Source organism: Ips typographus, linkage group LG3, assembly GCF_016097725.1.
Source record: "Ips typographus isolate SLU linkage group LG3, UJ_Ityp_2.0, whole genome shotgun sequence".
NCBI lineage: Eukaryota > Metazoa > Arthropoda > Insecta > Coleoptera > Curculionidae > Ips > Ips typographus.
Window position 1 is genome coordinate 2,730,288 of NC_138424.1, and position 22,601 is coordinate 2,752,888.

The 22,601-nt window shown below is 34.4% G+C and overlaps 1 protein-coding gene across 9 annotated transcripts in view; it reads right to left on the bottom strand.

Annotated features, from left to right (window-relative positions):
* The window catches only part of Eph (Eph receptor tyrosine kinase), a 149,857-nt gene that overhangs the window by 101,679 nt on the left and 25,577 nt on the right, over positions 1-22,601 (bottom strand). For all 9 annotated transcript variants that reach the window (XR_014177816.1, XR_014177813.1, XR_014177815.1 and 6 more), the window contains exon 2: positions 21,722-21,844. Coding sequence is in view for 4 of the 9 variants with exons in the window: in XM_081976725.1 (XP_081832851.1) it covers positions 21,722-21,788 (67 nt within the window). In the remaining 5 variants the exon portion in view is untranslated. The remainder of the gene's footprint in view (positions 1-21,721; positions 21,845-22,601) is intronic.

Sequence of the window (22,601 nt, forward strand, 5' to 3'; positions counted from 1 at the left end):
AAGAGACGTACTATTAGAAAAAGGAAGAAAGAACAGAATCGGAAAAAGACCAAATAAATTTGAAGACTATGTAATGATGACATATGAAGAAGTAATCAACAGCCCAGAAAAAGAAAATTAGAATTGATAAAGAAAAGAAATCACTAGAAGTAAATAAAACATGGGAATTAGTAGACATTTCGGAAGCAACAGGAAAGAGAGTGGTAAGTAGCAAATGGGTATTTAAAGTGAAAACAGATAAAAGGAATTAATTTTGAAGAAACATTTAGTCCATTGGTCAGTACAGTAGCACTTCGTTATTTGGTTTAGCTGTTAAAAATCAGAGTTAGATGAGCAGATATACATGTTTTTACCTGAAGGATATGAAGAAAGTACTGGTAAACGATGTCGTCTACAAAAGTCAATTTCTGGATTGAAGCAAGCACCTTTGTGCTCGAATAAACATTTTTCTAATTTTCTGAAGTCATACGGATTAACTGCTTTGGCAACTAAAAAATGTATATTTATATGTCAAGAAACTAATCTATATTTAGCCAAATATGTCAATCAATCAATCAAAAAAGTAGCTTTATTGTCGGAAACTTAAAGTCATTGACAAAGCCCTGAAAACATACAAAAACAGCAAAAAAAGAACATACATAATTATTACACTACACATACAATATGAATCACACATAATTACACCTTACAATTATTAAAATAAAAACAAAACAAAAAGGCAGTTACCCTGCATAAGAGAGGAGAAAGAGGATCAAAAACACAAACAGTGCTGCTTGGTCAATTTATGGCAGAACAAGGCGCCCTAAGAACTGGAGTAGAATTCGTCCAGAGAATAGTACGCCCCGTCAAGCAAAAACCTCTCAGCCTCACGCCTAAATCCATGCGCAGATGGCTGGCCTCTCACGTGGAGAGGAAGGTTATTGAAAAGTCTCTTGCCACCGTAAATAAGCGACGACTTAATCTTCTCCGTGTGAGGAATGGGAAGCCTCAAAACGAATCTACTGAGCCGGAGCCCTCGGACAACTGACCCCCAAACTTCCCACGAACAAGACAAATCGTCTCTAAGATGAAAATGCAGCACAAGGTGAGGATACCATGTTCAATGAAGAGGGGTCTACATGAGGCCCTGTATCCAACACGACACAAGCACCTCAATGCTCGCTTCTGCAGGAGAAACACAGAATTGAAGCGGCTTCGAGAAGAAACTTCCCAGAAAGCTATGCCGTAGCGGAGATGGCAGTCAATCAGTGCATAGTATGCACTCCTAGCTACATGGTAATCCAGATTGCCAGAGATTACCCTCAATGCATGGCAACCCGACGCCAGTCTAGAGCACAGACTCTTGTTCATTCCAGGGGCGCACAATGGCTCACCCACAACAAAAATCTCCTTCAATGAGCATCCAAAATGTAAGATCTTGGCCTTACTGATATTTAATGACAGTAAGTTGGAATTGCACCAATGTTTGATTATGGAGAGGTCCCCATCAATAGTGGCAGACAATGAATCGGCGCTCTTGCCGCTCCAAAGAATGGTCAGCGAAAACAGTTAATTGTCCGTTAATAGGGAGCGAAACAATATCATTGATGTATATCAAGAACAGCAAAGGTCCAAGAACAGAGCCCTGAGGGACACCCGACGTTAACATTAACTCTCCAGAACCATGGCCCCCGATGAAGACCTCCTGGCTCCGGCCGGACAACAAAGAGCGAAACCACAACAAAGATGCGGCTCGGAAGCCATAAGCTTCAAGCTTCCAAAGCAAGATCTGGTGGTCTACGCAGTCGAACGCCTTCGACAGGTCGCAAAATATTGCCGGAGTTCATGCGACCATACAGATCCTGAAGAAAATAAAAAATAGCATCATTCGTGCCCATCGCTGGCCGGAAGCCAAACTGAGATGGGCTGAGAAGCTCATGACGCTCCAGAAACGACATCATCCGCTTCTGGACCAGCTTCTCCAGCACCTTAGACAGTGCCGGAAGCAGGGCAATCTTAATAATTGGAGAGAACACTTCAGACATCGATAAATTGCTTTGGAGATATAGGTATTATATAAATGTTACAATTATATAATACCTATATCTCCTGTTTTGTATTTATCAGAGTTGCTTCATTTCAAGTGGAACCAGCTAATTACTTATACATATACAGTCCCTCAAATAATCTACAAAATATTCATCACATCTAATGGATGACAGCAGTAATCAAACGGTTTTCTAGATAAATCGAATAATTGTTATCGTATTCAGGTAATTAAGGAACCCAATAGGATACAAAATAAATCGCCATCAAAGTGGTACCGTTAGTAAGTGCATAATTTCTCGCCACAGCATGGATATTAAGTAACTTAACTTAGGATGGCAGCCAGTATCTTCAATAGTCGCGATTTGACGGTCACTAATTATCCGAGCCGTACCCGAGGAATGTACCCAGTGATAAATGATGACCACGGTCTTCACAATTTCTTTTTTTAAGGGAACCCTTTGATGGTTGTTCGGCCACAGTTAATCAGAACCGGTGCCGGACAATTTGCATGTGAATGGGAAAAAGGTTGATATTTTGTTTAAACAAGCTGCCATTTTTTATGGCGACTTTAATGCTCGAGATAAGCTGTGATTAATTTTATTAATACATTTTAAGCGACGACTGCAACATGCACCAACACGTGGGAGTGGACAAATCAAAATGGCCTGATTTGAAGTGGAGATTGCGAGTCTTTAAAAAATCGACTGTATTGAAACTGGCGTGGTAAACGTTGCCTTTACCGTTATCGTCCCGGTTAGTACAATTTTGATATGTCAACTTTTATCGATCCCATCGATATGTTAAAAGGTGCGGCTTTTATTGCAACTTAACTTAAACTTTAGGATGTAAACGCACGCACGTGTTTTGAGACATTTTTTTTCCCATTAAAATAGCTTAGCCATGACCCGAAAGAGCAATGTTTACAGTTCACAGCCTAATTGGGGAAACCAGCCCGGCATCAGTCCAATTTGTATTCGTGAAAGCCGAATAAAAGTTTAATGTTGCTGTCAGCTTTAATTTGTAAACTTATCCCATATCTGTCCGTGCGAACCAGCGATGCAAGAGCGACCAATTTGTTACTGTTCAAATTTCAAATTAGCCGATCTAAAAATGCAAATCATTCGAGCCCCACGCAGATTTGTGTCATATCAAAAGGTGGCTCTCTCTTTTTTTTTAATAGTTTTGACAACAAACAGTAAAATATATCTCGAAAATACAACACGTAAAATCCGCGCATATGGACTTATGCTTTGTTGCTACCAGATGTCATTGTGATGTCAAACTTTGTTCAGTGACTTCTAGTCGTCACATTACCCAAATCATTTCATTAGACAAAGGTCGAATAAGAATATGTGTTTTATAACATGACAGTAAAGCCTGGTTCTAATAAACGAATATTTCGGTAAAAAATACGAATATTTGTGAAATTCTACGTTTGCCGGAAATCGTTGGATTAATTTCAACTTTTTACGAATTTTGGGATTTTTGCCTATACAATGACACAATTTTTGTAGGTTATGTTATGTGACATTTATTCAATTGGTAAAATTGGTAAATCACTATTCGCAATATACAAAATAGTTATTTACCTAACAAGTGCGGGAAATGACACTTTTCCGCACGCCGATTGCAGTTGACCGAACGACGCGAAGCGGTTATGGCGAACAGCGATTATCGCCACTGATTTTCTAACAGTTTACGGCCGCCATACTGAACCATTTTTGTCTCCCACTTTGGTTGCTTATGCTCCTTCCTGCTATAATTTTTTTTTTCTTGGGGAGAGTATAACGTCCATCAGGCCGAAACCTATCCCTGGCTATTTTGGCCTTCAGGACATTATGTTGTCTCTAACGCCCTTGGTACATAAATAGCTATTAGAGGTCTCTAGCATTACAAAAATGACTAATAACTTCTTACTACACCATTTGCACATGTAGTTTAGAAAGCGTCAGTTGAATTTTAGAAACCATAAGATGGATTTAAAAAATATCACAGGTATTTCAGAAAAGGTACTTTCAATTTTAGAATAATAACTTTGATTTTCGAAATTGCAATTTATATTTCAGATTAGTCACTTGTATTATAGAAAAGAGCAGTTGGATTTTAGACATGGTCATTTGTAATTTGGAAAATTAAAGTTGAGCAAAAAAAGTAAATAAAAAAAAAGTAAATAGTTTAACGAATATTTTTAATAACATTGTGGTTTAAGCAGTTCAATGAAAAATCAATTTATCTCGAAAACCGTTTATTTTATCGAAATAAAGAAGGAGTACAATTTTTCGATAAAAATGTCAAGAGTATCTATTAATGGCGTTTGCAGCTGAAAATAATGACAGCTGTCAAAGTTTAAGCAAATTGTGTCTTAGGTCCAGTTAGTTCCTGCCTTTCGAAGACGAGATACCTAGTTTTCATGTCAAATAGAAGGTCTCTTTCGATAAAACATTAAACCCAATAATCATTACAATATACTAAGTGTTTCAAAAGTTACGGCCAAAAACCTGAATTGGAATGCAGTTCTTTGGGGCTCGATATTTCCCTTAAGAGTGACTTTAAAAAAAAATTATATGAACAAATCGTATTATTTTGACCTCCCCTGCATGCCCCCGAGAGATTGTCATATAGTTATGGGACACCCTGTATATTTTATATAAATTAATACTCTCGATGGGCGGGTTTTTTTGCTTAAAGTGATATTAAAAAATAACAATAAACTAATAACCACATAGAAACACAAAAAAATCTGAAATTGAAATAACGCGTTCTAAAATACAAGTGACCTTTTCTGAAATATAAGTGACAAATCTGAAATACGACTTACGTTTTCTAAAACCAAATTTACGATAATGAAATACAAGTTATAGATTCTGAAATCCAACTTATATTTTTAAAATCCAAGTGATATTTTCTAAACTACATGTGTAAATGGTGTAGAAGCCTTTACAATGTTTACCACACTTGTAAAAGGCTTCTAGTTATTATTGCAAGGTATTCAAAGGTAAAAGGTCTCTGACAACTTTAAAAAACTCTTGGAAGGTTCAGAACACTTGAAGATTCCCTAGCAACTTTCGGGAGATTTTTAGTAGTATTCTGAAAACTCTTTTTCATATTACTCTACACAGAGGCTTCTGGAATTTAATACAGATTTTTAGAAGGTTAATGAAGTTTTGTGTGGCCTTTGGCTTAGAATTTTATTTTAATTTTTAAACAAGTTTTAATTGGCAACGTTGCTCCTTTGTTGGCAAATCAACGGTCAAAAGAGAGATCAATAATTAGAAACCAACGGTCATGTGACTTTAATATGAATTCTAGCTAGAATCCAGAACTTAAATGGTTGCGTTAATACAGGGTGTCCTACGACGAAAGACATCGATTGATATTGGAAAAAATATACATAGGAGAGTTTTGAAAATTGCCCAAATGCCCAATCTAACTAAAATATTTTCAAGATGGTTGCACTTCCGTTTATACCGGAAGTCGATCACAACTTTCTTATTTTAATTAGAACACCCTATATATTATTACATATTTGGATTCCTCACAAAATTCTGACCAACTTTTGTGTACAATGCTCTATGCCTATCTCTAGCCGTTTTCGAAATATTTGATGTTTTTCCAAAAAAGTGACAGTTGTAACGCTCAACATATTTTTGTACTCTCTCAAAACCGTATTTCATTTTGCAATGAAACTTTGGGTTATTGTAAATTAAGGATCGTTTTATTAAACTGAGGGTGCGTAATGAGTCATTTGTATACAGGGTCGTCAAAAGAAAATCATAAACCTGCCACTAAAAAAATGAAAAATCTCAAGTTTTTTAAATAGAAACCCACATTTTTTATGACGGAATCATTTTGAGCATTAAAAATTACTATACGTTTCAATTTACTTGCCTATACCTAAATCCAACCCATTTCGTTAAAACAAAAGTATGTTGAGTGTTGCAACTGTCACTTTTTTAGAAAAACATCAAATATTTCGAAAACGGCTGGAGATAGGCATAGGACATTGTACACAAAAGTTGGCCAGAATTTTGTGAGGAATCCAAATATGTAATAATATATAGGGTATTCTATTAAAAAAAGAAAGTTGTGATCGACTTCCGGTATAAACGGAAGTGTAACCATCTTGAAAATATTTTAGTTAGATTGGCCATGTCCACATCCAATATCAATCGATGTATTTCGTCGTGGGACACCCTGTATAGGTGTCTGTAATATCCAGATATAAGAAAACCTGGGGTTTACGACCCCCTTATAATAACGCTCCTTGCAGACTCCATTCGAGTTCGTACAAGTCGAGACTAATAGAAGTTTTCCCATTTTTCCTAGTTTCCACCGCCAAACTTGGCGGATAAGTTCTAGCACACTCACATAATCAGCTACGACGTTGTTGAAGTTATTTAGCTATCATGGCGACAGATTGTTAACCAAAATTTCACACCTCAGTCCTCTTGAGCAAGTCCTCAAGATCCCGGTTTATTATGTTCTGGAAGTAAGTTCCGAAGTTTTGCTATTCAGTGCGCTCTCACTTAACGGATCCGCTTCGAAAGCTGTTAAGATACTCTCCAGACTCGGGGGGATCGAATTTTGATTATTCCAATGAGGTTTTAGCGCGAATTTCGTTTGTCGTTTGTGTTAGTGCGAGCTCCTTCATGCCCTCGAGTGTTTTCCGTACCAAAATCAAGCGGATTGGTTTACATTAAAGTGCGCCATTATGCTGATTGGGGTCGCGCACCTCAAGTCAAATTCGAATGGAAAACTCATATATGGCGTGCCGCAACTTCGTTAAGGAACCCGAATGTAAAGTTTTAATTAAGGTTCCGTTAATTACATTATTTTTTACGAAGCGAGTCGGTATAGTCGCTTCCGATTGCTTATTTGTTTCTTCATGCTAAAAAGATAATTGCATTTTCTTGCGTATGGAAGCGATAGCCAATTAACTTTAGAAGTTTCTTTTGAACGTTCAATTCGTCATTGTGTAAAAATTGTATCAAGTTTCACTGGTTACGCAGAAACCTCACCTATTTCTCCAACACAAGCATTAAATCTTGCAGGCCGGTTGGCCTCTCTCAGAGTAAATCTATTGTTTTACGAGAAAACCGCCCAATTTTTCGAGGTCGTTTTCTGGCTTTCGCAACCGTCTAGGCTAGGGAGTTTTGAAAAATGACCACCCATTAATTCGACACGAAGCTTTTTAACCTCAGTCCATTTTGCATCCGATCTAATGGGGTCCTCGTTATATTTTTCTCCTTGTACCACACAGTAACATTTCATCATTATGTTTAGTTTTAATAAAAACCACTTAGCTGCAGTTATTATTATACATTATAAATCATTGTACAGATTTAGTACCACTTAATATAATATACAATAGAAACAGTTCCATTTATTTTTTATAGCTTACTTGTCTGGTAATTCATTTTTGATTGATCAAAGTTTGGGCTGAATGTATTCAAAGTGATTAGTTAGTTCACGTGATTATTCATTTTTAAGCAAATCTCTAACTATTGTGTCCTTAAAGTTGTCTCAAATTGAAATTGAAATCACAAAATAATTATCATTTTGACCATCTTCACACCAAATAGGACAAGTTATTCGACTTAGTTCTCTGACCTAGGCCAATTAAGCTAAAATAAATTTAAAACCTTATTTTGCACTCTAGAAATTAGATAATGATGCCAACAAAGTACATTACTAAATTGCACAGCATACTCAGAGAGTAGCTCAGACTGCGATAATAAAGATAAAATAAATCCCAATCTGAACCACGTTTAACTTGAACGTGGTTTAAACTAAATACAACGGTGCAAATAGGGGTTAAAAGCCAATTTTAAGCACTTTCTAAAGGAGGAAATGCTTTAATAATTGCCAAAACTTGGACTTTTTTCCAAAAATTTCATGTTGCGCACTTAAAAGTTGATAATGTCAACTCTGAACGCATCCTGTTCACCGCCTACTATACTAGAAAGCCTAGAAGGTGCTTGTCAAAAATTCCAATATGGCGGAAATAGTGGTGACAGTTTGCGTTTGTTTGTATTGTGGAAATTGAGTTTTTTGAGGATTAGATGAATTTTAACGGTTTAAAATCAAAACTTGAGGTTATTTGAGTAAGTTATTTTTGTTTGCTGCCGTTCATAAGTTTTTCAAGCCACCTTGTAACAGCAATTCAGGAAAAAGCCCATTCGTGTCAGTTTTTTACCGGATCTAACTCAACAGTGGTTGAATACTTTGAAGTGAGATGATTTTACTCCAACACTATACTCAATGGCAATGGTAGGTACAAGTGCTTTCTAGTACAGTAAACTTATTAGGTACTTGTTACATGCACAGGTATGTGAGTTACATTTTAAAGCATCCTTCATTGTGAGAGCAACAAAAATAATTTTGAATGAATGTTCTTGGTAATGCCATAAGAACCATTTACCAGTTTTGCTTACCTAGTTTTATTAAATATTTACAGATTTTCTTACATTGAACAGTGTTTAAACTAGTTTGCTGTGTATTGTACTTTCCAGGATAAATGTTCTAACCAATTTGTTAAAAAAGCTCTATCTATAGATATCTGGATTGGGAATAAGCCTTTCTTTGATTTTTTACTCACAACTTGCAATCAACTACACGAAATAATTTAAAAAAAAACATATTTCTTACTACATCTGCATACATTTGTGTATAAAACGACAACAGCTAACGCCGCCATAAAAAGTGACATTTTAGGCTTTCTAGTATAGAGGGCGGTGATTCTGTTACGTGTAGTGTGTGTCAAATTGACAATCGCAATTTGACATTTTTTACAGAGTGTGTATGTTTTTTTGTCAAAATAATAAATTAAAGTGATGATTTTTTTCGAAAAGTCTAAACAGTGGAGTTTTATTTTAAATATTAATTATAAGCTTTATCAAAGTTTAAAGTCTATGGCTATATCTATACCCAAAAAAAGGTAAATTTCCTTGAGGCAAGTTAATCCATAATACAATTACGTAACAGTCACTGAAAAATGTAATAATTATTAATCTACAAAGTAAACAAGCTAATGTAACGTTTCAATCTACCTACTAATTACCCGTGAACCATAAATCATCTTGCACCAGACCTAAACGGAATTCTAAGTAAAATAATAAAGAGTTAATTAACTTGCAGTTAATTCTAGATTGGTTGGCACGAGCAACATAAAAACGGGAAATATTTCTAAACTTTTCCAGGCATGGAAAGTCGAAAGTTCCAATGTTTCGCAGTCCATTTGAAGCGGTATTACTTCTAGTGGCCAATTGTTGACAAAACGGGGAAGTTTGAAGTGTAGGTACTTTTTTTTTTAAAGCCGTGACTTGACCAACAAAGCAAAAAGGTTTTAACCTAGTTTTTGGACACTTAACAAACGAGATACGAATTCCGTTCACTGTGTGTACGTTGAAATTAATTTTGCAACATTCAGACCCATTAAAAGTCATCTCGTTTGGCCTCCAGTCTATCTAGCTTTTAATAAAAACAAAGGCGCAAGTTATTAATGAATTATGACTATATGGAGAAGGTTTTAAAAAAGGTCTGATGTTTGATTAAGAGAATCGTTTGTTTAGTGTAATGTGTGCAGAATTTGCGAAAATCATTGTTGAAATAGTTTGTGATTGGTTAAAAAAGCAGCTTTCAGCTTGCTGAGATTTACGCAAAAGCTGCACGTGTAGACTTGTTATTAGCATAATGGCTGTTTAACAAAAAAGAGACAGGGATATTAAATGCAAAATGTTAGAGTTTAACTTAAATAAGGTAAGTGATCCATTTTTTTATTACAAAGAGTAGTAACTACAGGAAATTGATAGCCAAATGGATTGGCATAAAGATTTATCAACTGTTTGTTGAAGTTGATCCGGTTTTATTCTGATTCTATAGTAAAGAGGTAAAATAATGCTGGCAGACAACAGTGTGGAGTGTAATGATTCATTTTCTATTAAAATTTAGCAGATAATACATCTTTTCTGCATCTATACTTCCAGTAGTTGAAACTGTCTAAAAGTCTCAAAAAATTGTTATTTAAAGCAACATTCACATAAACTTTATGGCTATTACAACGGTAAGGTATATCTCATTTTAACTCATTCTGACTAAACAAGTTGGCTTATGTTACTACAGCTTAATACTTTCGCCAAAATACGTTTTTTTACTCTTTAATACAAGCAACCAATAAGGAGAGCCATTTCAGACGTTTGTTATCAATTAACTGTTCAAAATTCGAAAATTTTAAGGAATACTCTTTGTATTTGTTTGTTAATGTTTGTTCACTTTGTACCTTATTGATTTTTTTTGTAACTTATTAGGGTAGAGAATAATTATCTAGATCTATTTTGTAACTTTAATTTTGAGTTTATTGTGAATGATGTCATTTGTATACTTCTTGCAGTGCACTTACCACGAGGAGTAGACCGCCGATAATTTTTTGTACACCAAAATGCCTTTTTGCATACAAAATACCTTGAAACGCCTTTAAAATACCTCACAATATTATTGCTCGAAATACACCCTTGTAATTAATTTTTTTATGGTCACGTGACAAATTTTTTTTTTTTTTTTTCCAAATTCTGACAAACAAAAAATATTTTTTGACGTTTGCACTAACTGTCATAGTAACCAAGTTAAACGCAGTTTAAATTTTGAAAAATAGTAAATTAAATTTAGACAGTTGTAACAACTTAAATTGCAAAATACACGCTACGTGACGTTGAAAATGCAATTCTGCATGTTCTTGCAACACTGTAGAGGCCAGTTGACATCTGTCAAAATTAGTCACGTGACCTATAAAATGTGGTTTAAAATTTAAAAATTTGGTAAATTAAATTTAGACTATTTTAAAAGCTAAAATTGCAAGAGACACATCACGTGACTTTGATTATGCTATTTTAGAGCTTGCAACACTGTAAAAGCCAGTTGACAATGCGAAAAACACGTCACGTGACTTTAAAATGTAATTTAAATGTTGATCATTTGGTAAATTAAATTTAGACAGTTGTAACAACTTAAATTGCAAAATACACGCTACGTGACGTTGAAAATGCAATGCTGCATGTTCTTGCAACACTGTACAGGCCAGTTGACATCTGTCAAAATTAGTCACGTGACTTTAAAATGTAATTTCGACGTTGATCATTTGGTTAAATAAATTTAGACAGCTTTAAGAGTTGAAATTGTAAAATACACGTTACGTGACGGTAATAATACAATTTTGGGCTTGCAACACTGTAAAAGCCAGTTGATATTGTCAAAAACAATCACGTGAACTTCAAAACGCAGTTTAAACTTTGAAAAATGGTAAATTAAATTTAGACAGTTGTAAAAATTTAAATTGTAAAATACACGTTACGTGACGTTGAAAATGCAATTCTGCATGTTCTTGCAACACTGTAGAGGCCAGTTGACATCTGTCACAATTAGTCACGTGACCTATAAAATGTGGTTTAAAATTTAAAAATTTGGTAAATTAAATTTAGACTATTTTAGACAGTTGTAAAAGCTAAAATTGCAAGAGACACATCACGTGACTTTGATTATGCCATTTTAGAACTTGCAACACTGTAAAGGCCAGTTGACATTGTGAAAAACAGTCACGTGACTTTAAAATGTAATTTAAATGTTGATCATTTGGTAATTTAAATTTAGACAATTTTGAACTTGCATCACTGTAAAAACTAGTTGACACCTGTCAAAAACAGTCACATGACCTTAAAAATGTAATTTAAATGTTAAAAAATTGGTAAAGTATTGTAATAATTTGTAATGAATATTGTTTCAACTTAATATCATGTAACCAAGATTTTACCATAATAATTACATGTGCCTATGCTGTTCTGTTCAATTTTCAGTCAATTTTGTTGTATTAATACACTACATTTTGAAATATACAGACAATGCCTCAAAATACTCTCAAATGCCTCAAGAGTGTGTACACCAAATTACCTCGGCGATCTACCCCTCGACTTACCATTAGCAAAACAAATGCACTGTTATGTGAATGTTACTTTATTTAAAAAAAATGTCTCTTAAGTTTCACATAATGTAAACAACTTAATATACAACTTAATTTATATTTACAATCCACCAACAATTAACACCATTCCAAGAAACATAAGAAAACGCATGTTATTCAGAAAATACCTTGAAACTTGTGTGTTCCTCTTATCGAATTGGTGAATGGTAAATGTAAAGTTTACTAGAAAACTAGTAAATCCTTCAGAAAAGCCATGTTATTCTTAGTAGGCTCGCCTTCAATATTCAATGGAAAATAGGACAAGCGAGTCGACGAGATTTACGAATCGAATATGGTCCAAAATCGTGACCAAAAAGGTTGATTGTATTGAAAAAAGTCGAGAGAAACACGAAAAGTTTTTGTTCTCCCGCATACACCGGTTAATTGGCTTAGATTGTAAAAGATTTAACATGACACGGTAACAAACCCTCAACTATTTAGAAGATAAATCAACAATTTAGTGGTTTGAAGTCGGAAAAGTGGAGGTCGAATGAGCTGTGGGGAATGGTACCGTTACTAGGCGGTTATTAAATATTAAATCGTTTCTAAGATTAATAAAGATGCTAAAAGATATTCAGTGTACATTTACCGGGTGAATGATGTCTTCGCAACGCATTCGTATTCATAAACTACACAATTTAAATGCATATACGTGTTCAAATAGCGGTATATAACGCTTTACTTACCGAGACGCGAAAATAATAATAATAACGCTCGCAGTATGAGTTAGTTGATGATGCTAACGACTCAAATGGGAACCTTTTGTTTTCACCTGGATAATTTCACAACCAAATTGCCAGGCAAACATTACACAAAAAACCCAATAATTGTACAAAGTAACTAATATATAAATTACTAATTTATCGCCTCAATACGTCAATTTTCTGAAATATCGTCGATAATTGACGGTAATTTGGAATGCATGAGGCTAATGTTACGCCGCTATAAATCTGTTCTAGGCCGTTGTATAATTTTATATAAGGACAAGAACACGCTATACCACCAACCGTTGAAATATGAGCCCCGTAGTCTAACAAAAAGCGATTCAAAATATAAATCAGACAAGCCAATTAACGTGTTTTAATGTTGGTTTTCAGTTCAACCTCACCTTAAATTACTTTAGTTTTTTTCTTTTATAAAGATAGTAATGTTTTTTTATTGCCTGTGTAACGATACCAACATTCCCACATCCCTATCATTTTGGCTGTTGATAATAACAATGACAAATCATGCAAATATAAAAATATTAAAATTAATGTAAAAATAAAATAAATAAAATGGACAAATATGGACCGGTTTATAAACAAGTAACGAATTAAAAGTAAAAACATACAAAAACAAGCTAAAGCACTTAAATTACAACATGTTGTCTTAGGGCTCTTTTAAAATTGTTCAAATTATCACACTTTTTTATTACATTGGGTAACAAATTAAAATCTTGAAGGCCTTTGTACAATACTGAATTGAACATACAATTTCCACTCAAAATAAAATCAGAACAGTTTCTCGTGTTGTAACTGTGGACTTCGTTAAAAGACTTGATCCCCTTGTATAGGGTGGTAACAGGCCATTTTTTAATTTAAACACAAACACGTGAATGGCAAACATAATCATGCTTAGAGTCATGCTTAAAGTCGTGGACATTGTTACGATGGGAGTATGTATACCTGTTGCATCGCAATATGCACCTCATTGCTCGATTTTGCACAATATGGATCTGATCTATCTTAAAACCAGGTAGACCGTACAAAAAAGCAGAACAAAACTTGAGATGAGGGGCCGCAATACAGTTATACTATAACAGTCTGGTCTCCATAGACAATTGTCTTCCTACTCTCGAAATGTAGCCGACCTTCTTTGAAAACTTTCGAGTTTCGAAACAGACATAACTTTGACTTGAGTGGATTGACACTAAGCTTATTTTTACATAACCATCTAAATATATTTTTTATTATACTTAACAGAAAATACTACATTTTCAACTGTTTATAAAATACAGTAAATATGACATTTTCGGAACAGCGCACGGAAATTTTTTCCCGATCCCTCTTTCCGTGCGCTTAATAGTAAACATAGATATCCATGATACTAGATATCCTATGGCAACCCGAAGAAAAAAAAGAAACGAGTAATGTGTCTATAGCAACGATTTATTTATTAATGACAAATTTTATTTTCTGTCAGTGAAAATTAAGTATTTATGTATATATTACATTTTGCAAAAATGAATTCAGATTGTGAAGAAAATCGGGATATTCCCGAAAATATCTTACAACGAGCGGCAGAAGTGAGTGCAGATTTATTACCAGTGAAATCCAGGTTGAGATATGAACAAGAATATAACAGTTTTACCGAATGGCGGACTCAGAAACGAATCAAAATTGTGAGTGACGATATTCTTTTAGTATATTTTTCTGAAAAAGCCAACACTATGAAATCCTCCACTTTATGGAGTCGATTCTCTATGTTAAAGAGTTGTTTGGCAATAAAAGAAAATACTCACCATCAATATCCAAAAACGATTGCTTTTTTGAAACGACAAGCTGTAGGATATATACCAAAGAAATCCAAGATTCTTACAGCAGAACAAGTAACCAAATTTCTATGTGAAGCTTCAGATGGCGAATATCTACTAGCAAAAGTAATTTTAGTGTTTGGCATCTTCGGTGCATGCCGCAGAGATGATTTAATACGTTTGAGTTTAGATGATGTGGAAGATAATGGGCGTTTCCTTGTCGTGTTTTTACGAGATGGAAAAACTCACAGGTCAAGAAGTTTTACCATTACCAATGAAAATTGCAAATTCGATCCCTATACAATTTACCGTAAATACGCAGATCTCCGCCCTAAACATATGGAGAGTAGAAGATTATTTGTTGCATACCGAAACCAAAGATGTTACGCTCAACATGTTGGGTGCCATACTATCAGTGGTATTTCAAAACTTATTGGCAAAATACCTAAAACTAAAAAATCCCGAAGAATATACCGGACATGGGCTAAGGCGCTCTTCGGCAACCATGTTGGTGGAAAACGGCGGTGATTTGCTCACTTTGAAAAGACACGGAAGATGGCTTTCTTCCAATGTAGCAGAAGGATATATAGAAGAGTCCATACAAAGAAAAATTGAAGTATCACGGAAGTTGTTTAGCCCTTGTAACTTGGAAACTACAACATCTGTAACAGTCAATCAAGAGAACCAAAGCACACACGAACACTCCGCTTCAACATCTTTAGAAGAGTCTTTAGTTCAACAAAAAGAAATGCAAAAGGGATTGAGCTTCAACAATAATACGAATTGTACAATAAATATTACTATTAATAATAACGGTTCTGTCCAAAATTAATTTTCTTAGAATTACCTACTTGTATTTTTTTTTGTTAATTTGAGTTGTATGTACTTACATTTTTACTGTTTTCAAAATAAAAATAAATATTCCCGATTTTCTTAATAATTTTTTGCGATATTTTTTGTTTATGTTGATTTCAGGTACCTAAGTATAATAAAAAATATCGTTCATTACTCGTCCAGAAATGGATTTTCCGTTCTTGCATGACTTCCTTCTTTCTTTGAATTTGTCACGCGCGCACGGAAAAATCCTCATTTCTGTACTGGTAATGAAATATACTATTCCAAATCATTGTTTACGTTCGTCTGCATAAGATTCAAGTTACTCCCAGATATGTAAATCATTGTATCATCTGCGAACAGCTCGATGCAACAGCAATTTCCCCAAGACAGTTACCTGTGGTACTCCATGCTGAACACACAACGGTTCAGACATGCTATTCTTATACTATTTTTGACAAAAATGATTTTTAGAAAAAACATAATGAACAACTGTCAACATGCCTACACTACCTTGAATTTTAGTTCTGTTATAAAAAACTTTGATGGTAATAAAAGCCCATTTAAGCTTCCTATGTTAACTTAGAAACTGTTTAGATTTCTTAACCTTTTCCCTAATAACTGACTGCCTTGTTGAACAAAGTAGTAATTTCTATTGGAGTAACTCATCATAATGTCGTAAATTATACCATCCGGTGAATAAAAAGACGATTCACATTTTTAATAACGCATTTCAGAAAAATTGTCGGGGCTCCAATTTTTGCTCGCTCAATCGAGATAACATCTAATGCGCTTTTAGTCGTGAGAAAGTTACTTTAAACCGCATTAAGACATCACTTTAGGACTAGAGATAAGTACTCCCGCAAATAATGGATTTTTAACGTTGCCCCCATTAAATTTAACTGGAAATTGCAGTTCTTAAGCCACCTGTCCACTCTTTGACCTCAGGAAATCAAAACCGGAGTTATTTCGGCAGGTTGAGTGAATGTAATGCGATCTTCTACACAGATTAAACCGTAGATCGAAGGGGAGATTAGATATGCACCTTTACCTTCTCATTTGTTTCAATAATTTAAGAACGCGGCATACAGTGTTGGTTTACATGTTTTGAGTGTTGTCGAACATATTCCCAACTAGGGATGGGAAAACAACGTTCAAAATGAAAAAATTTAGTTTAAAAAAATAGTCTAAACAACCACGTGACGCTAATAAATACAGTTGTGAAAGTATCAAAGTTTAAATTCAGTAAAACAGTTAGGTGACCCTAAAAAAATAAATTTAGAATTGTCAAACTTCAAGTGTCAACTGAATAAAAAATATGTGTAAATAATAGTCAAAACCGTTACAGGGTTTTAATAAATACAGTTTTGAACCTGAAAATTGCTTGGGGCGTCAAAATGAAACTGCCAAAGTTGAAAATGAGTTTTAAACTCCAAAATTTTGCGAAAAACTGTCAAATTTCAAATTAAACAAAACAGTCACGTGACCCTAAAAAAATTGAGCTTGCAACTGTCAAAGTTTAAATGTTAAAAAATAGTCAAAACAACTGACTCAAGCTGTAAACAAATGACATTTAAAAACCTCTTCACTTGATGATTGACCTCAACCCTGTGCAATCACAGTTCTATCGTTACGTCAGTCTATTTGACAGATGACACTAATGACACAACTGTCAACTAGCCCTGTCCAAACAATAAATAAACCAAGGAAAACTACTCATTTCCTTATTTTATTTTTGTGATTTTACGATCCCATCCTGACTCCCAAAATCAATTAAGTAATATAAAACAAAAATTAGTCCCCTATACTGATAATCAAACAAAATTAGAATGACGTCACAAAAAATTGCATTGTTGCCAGAGTATATTTTCAGTCGCGTAAATAACTTGTTTTTGGTGCTTTCACCTCAGTTTTCCTCAAACAAAGACATTGGAGAATGCTTGTGCTTCTATTAAGGGGATTGAAATCGCCATTACTCAAACGAAAAATGAGCAAGCCAGACCTTTTAAAACGCTTCATTTCGGAGAAAATGAAGACAAATTTAGTCTCGCCTAGTATTAAGTAAGCTTTATCTTTTACACGAACACTTTACGGCCCTAGTAACAGTTAGACGTTTAATAATACTTAAACGTTTTACAGATAAACTATTTTAATATAAATGGGCGCTTTTATAAGAAACACGACTTTTCGATATCCGAGTACGTAAATAGTGTTTTAAACTATGTAAGTATACTCAAGTTCAAACAAAATTGGTATGACATCAAAACTGATTTTCGTAAATTGAATTAATAGTAATCAGACTCTAGTTACTAGCAAATCTCTGTTATTTCCAAAATAATTGTGGAGAACCGTTCATTACTTGTTAAGGTCATTCTTAAAGCCTTTGGCAATATTAAAAAAAATCCTGGACACAGTAAAAGTTTCTGGCCTTTTTTCAATATTTTGGCCAATTTTTGCACCTGTGACATTCTAATTTTGTTTCATTTTCGATATAGAAACACATTTAAAACGTAAATTTGTAAACTTTTTTTATAACAATTTTAACGTTGGCAGACTAAAGTTAATTAAAACCCATAATTTATTATTAAAACATCCTCGAAGTGAATTTTTCCCTATTCACACCTTGTTGAGCATAGTCAGAAACAACATTAATTAATTTTTTTGTGTGCATTCTGCACTCATGTTAACCATTACTCTCCAAGTGTTGGGTAATTCGACCTGAATGCTGTTGAAAAAACCGTACTTAAGATATTGCAAGTAATCTAGCGGCCAACATGGGTTGACATTTAAACAGTCATTGTACCTGTTATTATCGCAAAAACGGTAGTAATGTGTTTTATGCAAGTGTAATTAAATAATTCATTAATATCAATTAAAATGGCTAGTGAACGTCTTTTTTTTTAGTTTGTTAAAAAGTTTTGTTTTTCATGTTAGTATCGGTCTGTCACTTTTTTGCACTAGAATTTTGAAGGCTTTTCTTCACAGGCTTCTTAATAACATTAAGGACTGAAAAAACCAACCCTTAAAACGAACCGAGAATGGTAAAACTCCTCGGAGTTAATAAGTGCCTATTATTGTTTGATATCAGTGCTGTTGTGAGTCCATCTTCGCAGCGGATCGTAATTAGTAATTATCCAAGCACAGTTACGTGGGTAATTGTCCTTAATTACGGTGTTTGCAGTGAAATGTCCCTTTTAACGTCGGGCCCTAAAGTAATGTGAATCGACGTAGATGATGTATGTGCCGGACCTGTTCTGATATATTTGTTTTGATAAAAACACAATTTTAGTCTAAGTCAGTAAGTTAATAATTAAATTTAGCTAAATTACTATTATTATTGTTAGTCAAATGAGTCAAAACTGGTCTTAAAAAGCTTCAAATAAGTCAAATAAGTAGCTTTCAGCTTGCTGCTCTTTTTAACCAATCACAAACATCAACCGTGAACTTACTCTTGACCTTTAAAACGTCAGCTATCAGACAACTGACGGCTGTCATCGTACGGAAATTGAAACAAAATTGGGATGACGTCACAAATTTGAAAATCAAGCTGGCTTGACAGCAGTTGGGTTGCGACAACGCCTACTATAAATAATGCGTGGAAACTGGATTTAAATGGCGGCGTCAGTGGTTAGTTTTAATTTGTAAACAAATGCAGTAAAATGGTCTGTTAAGAAGTAAAATTGAATATTTCGTATTTCTGTACTTTTATTAGCATTGAAAAAAGCAAACGAAACTGGTGACTAGAATATTTAAGGATCAGCTCATATGTCAGCATAACTTCCAATGCAGATACTTTTAAATTAACCTACCTTCATCCTCAACTCTTTAAAACTTTGTTCCAGACAGTAAACAACTTTAAAAACTGTTCAAATTCAATCCAAACCAAAACTATTTTGACAGTAGCAGCAAACACTAGTTCAGCCATATTGGAATTTTTGACAAGCATCTTCAAGGCTTTCTAGTCGGTTGGGAGCATTAAACATTCACAGTCTAAACGAAGAGTTATTTAACCAACGAGTGTATTAATGAATATAAAAGTTGATTACAACGTTTTTCCGTCTACTGTAGTTTATAATACTGCAAAGTTTGAAAAAACTAACTGTCAGTTGTATAGGCGACACGGCAAACCGAAATCACAGACACCCTTGACAATGACAATGACAGTTAGTGGATGGTGGATGTCAACTAATGAATGTGTGCTTATATCTCTCTGTTTCATACAAATAAAAAAGGATAGAACAATACCCATATGAGCGTATTTGGTTGCCTGAGAAGATCATGCATTAATGGAACTGATTAATGAACGATTTTGTATTCGTTATCGTCCATTAATTAAGTTTTAGTCATAAAAAATATTTACTTTATGGGACAATATAATATACAATATTGGATCCACATGACAGTTACACAATGAACTGAAATTCAAAATTAAATAAATTTAGAAGGCCTTAGAAAGAAATCTTCACCTTTTCCTTAGCCAAATCAATGAAGAGATTGACACTTATCAGTAGAGTCCGGATTTCTAGAAATTTTGCTTTTTGTAAATAATAAAAGCAACCAACCTTTGACATCTAATGTGAACGATTTATGTAAAAACGCGTCATTTTGACAGATTTTGTTAATGCTTTTTTTGCTTTTTTCTTCGTTTTGTGCTTATTTTAGTTTTTTGTGGTTATTTACTGCTATTTTTGTATGGTTTAACTAGTTTTTTACAAAACAAGCTTTTCAATTTTTTAAAAATAAACTCAACTAATAACTGCTTTGACAAAAATTGCTATATTGAGATATTTGAAACGACAAAAACATGTTGCAAATGAAGTATCAATTTACAAATTTAACCTAACCTAACCCCTTTATATAACTGACCAAAAAAATTCCAAATACTCCTGAAGTAGTCTAAAAAAATGTAAAAACATTCCAGAACTCTATAAAACCTCTTTAAATGCATTGCAACGCTTACAAAGCAGCCTAGAACAGTCTAAAAGCTTCCAAATGCTTTTCAATTTATCTAAAAACTCTCAAAAGCTTCCGTAGGCTTCTAAAGCACTTCCAAAAGTTTCTGAAACCGTCTAATACAAGGTTTAAAATGTCTTAAAGGCAGTCCAAAACCTTCAAGGCTCTTTAAACTGCCCAAATACCTTTCAAATGCTTCTAAAGTAGTCTAAAAAGGTTTTAAAACACTACAGAAACTGCAAAATATGTCTAAAGCCTTCCAAATAATCTTTAACTAGTCTAGAAGCTCTCACAAAATTTCAAGCCAGTCTAAAAGCTACCGTATGCTTCTAGAGCAGTTTAAAAGCTTCCAAAACTTCAAATTCACATGTTTTAAAAGCAGTCCAGAACCTTAAATGCTCCTAAAGTAGTCTAGAAAGATTTCAAAACACTACAGAAACTCCAAAATGCTTCTAAAGCAGTAGGAAGCGTTTCAAAACAGTCTAGAAGCTTTCAAAATCATTTAGAACAGTCTAAAAGATTCCAAACGCTTTTCAACTAGTCTAGAAGCTCCCAGAAGATATTAAAGCAGTTTAGAAGCTTCCAAAAAATGTTGTGAACCGTGTAAGAGATTCCAAATGCCTCTAAAGCATTCCAGAACCCACAATATGCTGTTTAAACAGTACAAAAACCTTCCAAATGCTCTCAAGTAGTTCAAAAACCTTTTGTTTCAAAACAGTCTAAAATCTTCCGTATACTTCTAAAGCAATTTGAAATCTTCAAAAAATGTGTAGAAGTAAAACTTAAAAAAAATTTGCATCTCTGAAAGAATTTTGTGCATTTTTACAGATTTTTATGCTTTTTTGAAGAAAATAATTTTGCTTTTTAAGCGCTTTTTTTCACGACTTTAGTGCTTTTTAATCCGGAGTCTACTTATCAGACAATGACGATGGTGATGGTTTTCTTTACTAAAAAAAGACTACATTTTAGAATAATTCCGTATAAATCGTTGTGTGGAAAGAAAATAACGTAATTATCGAGTGTATTTGGTTGGTCGAGTTGCAAAAACTCTAAAATTAACTTGATGTCAATAAATCAGGTGTTCTATCGCGATCGCGGTACTGCCAGTACGACGTAATTCGCTCACTGTAATTTACGACACGTTATAAGAGAAATCTTCGGGGTGCCCCGAGGTCGGGTTCTTCCAGTAGTAACGGTCGTTCAAGTTAGACTTTTCCCACCGCAATCGAGAACGCTACACGACGAATGACCCATCTAAGGCCAGTTTTTCTCTACACGAAGAAGGTGCAACGTCCTGACTATGGAGTCCCGCAGATAATTGACGTTTACTTGTGAACTTGAGCTCGAATCGTTATTAATATCGTTTAAATTTTAAATCTTACCTTGCTCTCCATTGGACCAATGACCAAGAGCGGCCAGAAATGGCAACGTGCGAAGCACGAACCCCATTATAGTGAATAGCCAGCCCGGTACGGCGGGCTGAACTTCTTTTTGGCTACTTCATTCTGCAACAAAAAAAAAGGAAACTTTAGTGGAGTCTTGGGGGGAATGGGGGAGGCAAAATTTCGCGCTCGTCAAAGGTAACGTTATGCAACCCAAGCGACTTTTTAATAATCATTATCATGACGGTGGGGGCTCTAAAACGCGGTCTAGTGCACTCGAAAATTCGAGGCTGGCAAGCCTTTGTGTGCCGAAATCAACGACCTGCCTCAACGGCATAGACGAGTAGGTATGTGAAATGGAATAGCGAAAATATGGAAAGCAGTTCTTAAGGCTTTTTAAACTGATTCGATCTTTCAATAATTAGTAGTCTCAATTGGAAATTCAGTTCGGTTACTATGCAATTTGGTTATTTTCCAAACAAGCACTAATCCAAGATTTAGCCAACATAATGTAAAACATAGTTGGCTGTTGCGTCAACAAGATGACAGTCAATTTTGAAATGACAGTGACAACTAAGAGGAATTCATAGCTAGGCTAGGAGAGTGATGTTTACGTAGGACAATCTGTCATAACGCATTCAATGAAGGTCTCACCTAAATTACACTTAACAACCAATTTTCAACAAAAAAATGAAGAAACAAATGCCGACAAATGAAAGTTCTAACCTAGTTTTGTCATACCAACAGCTGATGTTGATAGTTTCTGAAAGTTCCTAATACTCAAATGATAACTGGTATTTCACCTTGTTCTTGTTGTTATCCATTAATTGTGAACTAACTAGAGACTAATCCTGACAATTATGCTGTACTTAATAACGAA